At 46.4% G+C, this 7,590-nt stretch overlaps 1 protein-coding gene across 1 annotated transcript in view; it reads right to left on the bottom strand.

Annotated features, from left to right (window-relative positions):
• Positions 1-7,340, bottom strand: part of EXOSC7 (exosome component 7) — a 26,226-nt gene extending 18,886 nt beyond the window's left edge. The window contains exons 1-3 of the mRNA XM_015416394.1: positions 7,256-7,340; positions 6,026-6,127; positions 4,926-5,020 (exon numbers count right to left, since the gene is read on the bottom strand). Coding sequence (XP_015271880.1) covers positions 4,926-5,020; positions 6,026-6,127; positions 7,256-7,312 — 254 coding nt within the window. The 5' untranslated portion in view covers positions 7,313-7,340. The remainder of the gene's footprint in view (positions 1-4,925; positions 5,021-6,025; positions 6,128-7,255) is intronic.
• Between the last annotated feature and the right edge of the window lie 250 nt (positions 7,341-7,590).

Raw genomic sequence — 7,590 nt, 5'->3', positions numbered from 1 at the left:
ACTGCCGGAGTGGGTCAACAAAGTTCCCACAAATAGAGTCATTTTTCAAAATGTGCAGGATGGCATTCTTGTAATGGAATTGATCTATAGTGGGACAGAACTTCATTGCCTATATCTTTGTAATCCCACATTCTGCACTGCTCGGACTATGACATCCTGGGCACTGACGACATCCTGAGGTGATCAGCTTCAGAAAAGTTTCTTACAAATCACACCCTGGGATAGTAAGCAAGCAGATTACGGTGCGTTCAGCAAACAAATGCACTAGATCTCAAAGTGACCTGTAGACACGAACAGGTGCATTTCATATTGCAAGGAGGGCATGGGAAAGACTGCCTGCCCGCTACAAGCTAAGGAACTTTCAATTGCAAGAACGGCACGAGAGACTAAACTCCAGGCACCAGACACTGCAGCCTGTGAAAATGTTTAGTATGGATACTCAATGATAAAGATAGTCTTGGCTGATGTCTCAGCCCTCCTATTACACCCAATGTGGAGTAAACTAGTACTCCACAAAATTAATCTGAAGGAAGGTCATGTAGGGCATTCCATTACTCATTGATAGGCATGCTTATTTTTAAAAAATTACACATTCCACCTTTTCAAAAATGCAAGGCATTGGCAAGCCATCATAGATTAGATTGATCACTATAGACAACTCTCGGATTCCCTTATGTCAACTTAAACACAACATTTTTCATCTGAGATTGTTGATTAGCCCAAACTCATCAAGTAAGAGATCAATTAAGTAAGTGTGCATGTTATCCAAGAAGGCTACTTCAGGCTTTCTGGCTTTTACATATCAAGTTTTAGTTCTCCTACCAGTTAAACAACCATCTGAAAATGAGAAAAGGAGTCCTACATTTTTGAGTTCCCAATTTATCTCCTTGTCATTCTTCCCTCCTTCCTGCCAACAGCACACAACTCCTCCCATTCCTGGGCCATGTATTAAGTCTCTCTCCCATCCAAACTGACACCTCACTGTCCCCACAGTGGTTGCACTCTTGTCAGTGTTCTCTTGCTGGTGCCCTAACTATGAGCCATTGCAATGTTTATGCAATTTTCATGATCATCCAAGGGGAAAATAAAAGAGCTGCACCAGTCACTAACATCCAAGAAGAAGAGTGGGTTTTTATACCCCACTTTTCTCTATTTTGCCTGGGGCTGCGGTGGCTCAGTGGTTAAGATGCTGAACTGCAGACCGGAAGGTCGGTAGTTCAGCAGTTCGAGACCCGAGTGCCACATGACGGAGTGAGCTCCTGTCTCAGGTCCCAGCTCCTGCCAACCTAGCAGTTCGAAAGCAAGAAATTGCAAGTAGATAAACAGGTACCACTCAGGTGGGAAGGTAACAGCATTCCGTGCACCTCGGCATCTAGTCATGCCAGCCACATAACCACAGAAACGTCTTTGGACAGCGCTGGCTCTTCGGCTTGGAAACGGAGTTGAGCACCACGCCCTAGAGTCAGATTCCACCGGCATTTTAGCAAGGGAAACCTTTACCTTTCTCTGCCTTAAGGAGTTTCAAAGCGGCTTATGATCACCTTCCCTTCCTCTCCCCTCAAAAGGCACCTTGTGAGGTAGGCAGGGCTGAGAGAGTTCTGAGAGAACTGTGACTGACCCAAGGTCACCTGGCAGGTGGAGGAGTGGAGAATCAAACCCAGTTCTCCCAATTAGAGTATGCTGCTCTTAACCACCACACCACACTGGCTCTCAATGCAACTGCTCTGTCCATGACTAGAGAACAGTGCAAATAAAAGACAATTAATATACATAAAATAGATTTTTGAATTTAAAAACACAAGTTTTTGGAAACGGAGATGAGCACCACGCCCTAGAGTCAGATTCCACTGGCATTTGAGCAAGGGAAACCTTTACCTTTCTCTGCCTTAAGGAGTTTCAAAGCGGCTTATGATCACCTTCCCTTCCTCTCCCCTCAAAAGGCACCTTGTGAGGTAGGCAGGGCTGAGAGAGTTCTGAGAGAACTGTGACTGACCCAAGGTCACCTGGCAGGTGGAGGAGTGGAGAATCAAACCCAGTTCTCCCAATTAGAGTATGCTGCTCTTAACCACCACACTACACTGGCTCTCAGTCCGTGACTAGAGAACAGTGCAAATAAAAGACATTTATTATACATAAAATGGATTTTTGAATTTAAAAACACAAGTTTTTTTTAATTCCAGAATATTACTTGATCCTCCAAGCCATTCAGGGAATTTACATTAATTACACTTAAGTAAGTGTCAGCTCTCAAGCTCTTTGAACCTGTTCCTACACCCTTCACAGCTGGACAAGTTTCCTGCCCTCCTGGCACAGAACCGTGAAACAGTTTCACAGGTTCATCCTCAGATTGATCCCTCATCTCAAATTCTAGAGGTGTGCTAGAGTGTTAAAGAATCCTGCGGCACTTAAAGACCAGCAGATTTACTGTGGCATAAAATGTTGTGGATTTGAGCCTATGCAAGACTGATTGCGGCATATGTTGTTAGTCTTTCAGGTGTCAAAGGCTTCACCTTGTTGTTCTTCACTGCAGTAACAATGCAGTCAACAATTTAGAATACATCTTCTGAAAGATCTGCTTTCCCCCTTCTGTATACCTTTCAAAGACAAATATTACAACAGCAAAACGAGTTATTTGGCAAACCTCCGCACCTGGGAAAACATCACCCGGCTCTCCAATAAACAAACTGAAGCTGAAGTTGCATTAGTACTGAAAAATATCTAATTAGCACCATCTAGTGGTTGCGTGATAATGTCCATGGGAAAACATTTAGGTTGTGTTACTCCAAAACCAAAGACAGTGCTTAGGCCTCCTCACTTGACCACGAAGAACTGCAACAGGGCCATACAAGGGAGCGCATCACCCAAGCCATGCCCCTCCCCAGCCATTCTGCAAGAAGAAGAAAGCACCTGGAGAAGTTCTCTAGGACAACAGTCCCTACATGACCCAGACAAATTCCATAGGTGATCATTCTCCATATACAAATCTTCCCTCAAGGACATCTGACAACCGATTCATGAGCTCCCAAGTCGTAGGCAAGTAGTGGCAGAGCATTCTCTCTAAGTGCACACCAGAGAGAACAAGTCTGTGCAAACACCTGCACCTGAAGCCGTGAGAAACAGGATAGCCTTTGGCATCTAGTTTTCTGCAACAAATGACCAGCACTGTCCTCTTGAGAAATGCAGATAAAGCCAAAAGAGCACAGCTACGAAGAGGAGGTTGAACATAAGCAAAAAAGAAAAAGAAAAGTGATTCCACCTTGAATACCACCAGCTAGGATTTGGAAGGGAAGGGAAGAACCCTTGCAAGGATGTAAATTCTAGTAAAAGGGTTGAATGTAGCTCTCATTACTTTGGGATAGAAGGTGATGCCTCCTTACTGAAGAGAATGGGAAGCACCATCTCCAGAGGTCATTTCGGGGGGGATCGCGGGGGATCGCAGTTCCCCCGGGTGAGGTATGGGGGGCGGGGCACATGACGAAGCCCCGCCCCCTGCTTCTGGCCGCCCCGCTTCCAGCCCTCATTCAGCCAGGAGGAGGCAGGAGAAGAGGAAGGGTAAGTTGCTTCCTCCCTGCTTCTCCCCACCCCTGCCTGCCTGGGGCCAGGGAGGGCCTTTGCGGGGCTTCCTTGCACTCCCGCCGGCCTTGCAGGTCCACCACCGGGCCCCTCATGGGGCTCGGCAGTGGAGCTGCAAGGCCGGCGGCCGGGACCGTTGGAGGCGGGGTGTGTGGCCTTATGACACACTTCCGGTGATGTCAGGGGGTGTGGCCTTATGACACACTTCTGGTGATGTCAGGGGGTGTGGCATATGCTAATGAGTTATGCTAATGAGTTCCCCAAGGTCTTTTTCTACGAAACGACCCCTGACCATCTCTATCAGCACAAAAAGCAAATAGGTAAGAGGAGCAGAAGGAGCAGACAGAAAAAGAAGAGAAGAGTAGGTTTTTATACCTGTCAGCTACGCTGCCATATTGTTTATGGACTGAGGGGGCACCCGCCTGACCTGCGTACGACTGGGTGCCGCATTCCTTTATCTGAATCGCTTCTCCTGTTATCTGTAACCGTGTACCACTGCCTAGTTGTAGTGTCTTCATATTAATCAACCGTGTGACTGGTTTCGTTTCCCAGCTCAGCTGCATCGGTTATTCCTTCTCGCCCGCGGGAATCCGACTCTAATGTAAGGAGTCTCAGAGTGGCTTCCAATCCCCTTCCTTGAGAGCCAGCATGATGTAGTGTTTAAGAGCGGTGGACTCTAATCTTGAGTACTGGATTTGGTTCCCCTCTCCTCTACATGAAGCCTGCTAGTTGACCTTGGGCCAGTTACAAGGTGCCTGTTATGGGGAGAGGAAGGGAAGACAATTGTAGGCCACTTTGAGACTCCTTAGGGTAGAGAAAAGTGGGGTATAAAACCCAACTTTTCTTCTTCTGTCCCTGCAACAGACACCCTGTGAGGTAGTTGGGGCTGAGAGAGTTCTGACGGAACTGTGACTGGCCCAAGGTCAACCGGCAGGCTCCATGTGGAGGAGTGGGGAATCAAACCGCTCTTGACCTCTACACCACACTGACTCTCAGCTAGCCTAACAAGGCTGTCCAAGATCAGTGAAAGAAAAGGCAGAATGCTAGTCACAACTAAAGGGAAGAAACAATATGAATAGATGCGGGAAAGAAAAGGCCGTCACATTAGCTCACTGCGTAACTTTGATGGCTCATTGTTTGGGATCCCCAAATCCAGAAGTAAAATAACACAGAAAGTGCAAACTTAATATCGATTACAGAAACCAGGTTTTCGTAATATTTCCTTTTGGCTCAAGTCCGAAGCCCTCCTCTAAATTAGGTGGCTCTTCCATTGGAGGAAGAGCTACTGAAACCGGTGGAAGGTTATTTGGAGGATAGTTGGATCCACCCCAATATAATTGATTTTTACTCACCAATCTACAAAGAATTCCAAGTAGCCTTCATTTGGTCTATCTAGCTTAGGAGTTCCCATTTCTGCTTTTACTCCAACCAGGATATCTGTGTGTCCCTGTTAAAATACAGAACTCAGCTAGAAATATTTTCCAATCATTTGATCGCACCAACATACATTCCCCAGTATTCATCTCCTAAAAAAAGAGAGAAGTCAACAGCTTTCAAAAGATGACATGAAAACTTTGAAGTCCCCATTGACCAACTAATAACAGGATCCTGTACAGATTTATACAGACCAGCGTTGTCAATTATCTACTTATGTTCAGTGGACTAAGTTATTAACACTGTGAAGATCTGCTGTTCAGCACAGTAACCTAGTACAGTTGCAGGGCTTTTAAGCAGATTCTGCTGTATCTCCAGTCCACACAATACCTCCTAAATAATACTTTTAATTTTTAAAATTTAACAGCAAATTTCACTTGTCCAGGTTTACTCTGTGCAGAACTTCCACATTTGAAATTCTGAACCCACCCAAGAATTTCTTCCATCCACTTCACGCATACGCACAAGTGGGGCTTGCAGACTGGTTTTATTATTGTGTTCTCAGTAAACAGCTGTCAGTTAAAGCAGTTGAACACATGCAAGTTAGCTCCCCTCCTTCATCCATGAATTTTTCTGTCCTCAATTAACTCCTTGACTATCTTGGCATACAGGCCTTTATTTCCACCGCTTCCTTCTGGCCAACAGCATACAGTTCTCCATAACCCTGTATGAGCCTTTCCTTCAGCTCACCTTTCTGAATTCTTCAATTTTGTGCCACCTCATGACACTCCTACTTCTAACTCTGGCTACTTGCCAGCACTGCAGTTTCTCCCAGGCTCTCCATCTCAGGTAGCACCTGCTTTCCTCACCCCGCCCCCACAACCTTCTGTACCCTCTGCTTGCATCTGCAATCTCTTCAGCCTGCCTCCCATTCAGCTTCCCACTTCTTAGCCTCCCTCCCTGATTCAGCCCCTTCCCTGTCCCTCAGCCTGCATTTTTAATCCCAAATGCTCTGACTGTTCACTTCCTTCAAAGAACCTGCATTGTTTGTCTTAACTCGTTGCTTAAATGTACTTACTAGTTTCACTCGAGCAGAACCACTTGTATTAGATACAACATCTGTTTCCACTTCAATACATCTATAGTCTTCACAGCCACGGCCATCAACACGAAGATCCTCCTAAACAAAAACCATCACAATGACCACCTCTGCAGATTATCCAGTCATGATTTACTTAGTCTAGCCTGCACACCACACCAGTTACTCTGTCCTCTCTCAATGCCTAGCTTGTAAGTGTCCCACTGCTACAGATGGAAGCACAGATACTGTAACGGAGACTACTTAAATGTGCAATGAATAGAGCAATCGGGGGTTTCACTACTGTTCCAAGGCTATGCTGCCTTCCTGAGCTTTTACAATGGCCCAATGAGTGGAAATGAAGCCAGTGACTCTTCTCTCCTGGCCCAGAAAAGCTTCACCTGCTCTTGCCTTCATGTTAGACTGTCAGTGGCCCAGCAGCAAGGGCAACAATAAAGGAGCTCTTCAGGGTGAGACAGTGAGAATGTGGCATAGGCAAGCCCAAGTTAAAGGGCAGAAAGACAGTCATGAGAGTACATAATGCCAAAACATAAAAAAGGGAAAAAATTGCACTGCCTTGATGTCACACCATTATGTGAACCGGGAATAATACTACTCAGGCCTCAAATATCTTTAATAAATGCACAACAGTGCAGACATTCAACCATGCAAGCTTCTCTTCAAGGATACAGAGCAATAGAGGAAGCTTCCATACTGAAATTCTGTTCACTGTTCTGCTGTTGAGAAATACAATGCAGAATCACTGCCATTATTCCCAGAAACAGCAATCCAGCCACCCCCTATCAACTGCTACAGCTCTAGCCTGCCTGGAAATCTTATTTCCACCATCTCAGAGATAGAGAGGCTGGCTTGAGGTATTCAGAATTGTTTACACCTCTATGTACATAGTTCTTGATCACTTTGCAGCTGAACGTGGGAACTGTCTCCAGTGAAACACTGCCTCTGAAGTGACATGTCAAAAGCTCTACCTTTAGCGGTAGATGCATATGCAAGTCAGCATTTGACAGCAGGGGGGGGGGGAGAGATAGCCAAAAAGAAAAGAACATGTGAGCCAGCTCTGAGTGGTGAAGAACAAAAAGCACCTTGTACATCATCAAGTACACCTTCTTCTTAGAGGACCTCCCACAACAGTCGATCCCAGATTAAATGTTGCCTCCAGGGAGGACAATTCACAGCGCAGCATCTTAAAAACGCCAGGTGACTGCTCACCTGGACACCGTGCATAATGTACACTTTCTCCGCTTCGCTCAGCACCACGGACGCCATGACGACTCGTGCAAGCTCAGACCGTCCAAAACACCGATGACGTTTGTAAAAGAAGGCCAAGCTACACCGTGAGGTCCGGCGCGCTCTCCCAGCCCCGCCCGTTTCTACGGCGCGCCCTTAATTGCGTCACGGGCTTCCTTCCTGTACTCTCTGCTTTCCCTTTTCCCTAGCAGGCGCGTAGGCGAAGCGTCCTCGCGCCTTCCCACGGCGTGATTCATGCTTTCGGCTGCTTCTGCGTCATTCGCGGGGGAAAGGGGATGCTCGGCGCTGGGAGGTGT

The sequence above is a fragment of the Gekko japonicus genome, unplaced genomic scaffold (genome assembly GCF_001447785.1).
Source record: "Gekko japonicus isolate JY-2015 unplaced genomic scaffold, Gekko_japonicus_V1.1 scaffold1504, whole genome shotgun sequence".
Taxonomy (NCBI): Eukaryota; Metazoa; Chordata; class Lepidosauria; order Squamata; family Gekkonidae; genus Gekko; species Gekko japonicus.
The sequence above is the reverse complement of the archived record's forward strand: the minus strand, read 5'-3'. Positions and strand labels throughout refer to the sequence as shown.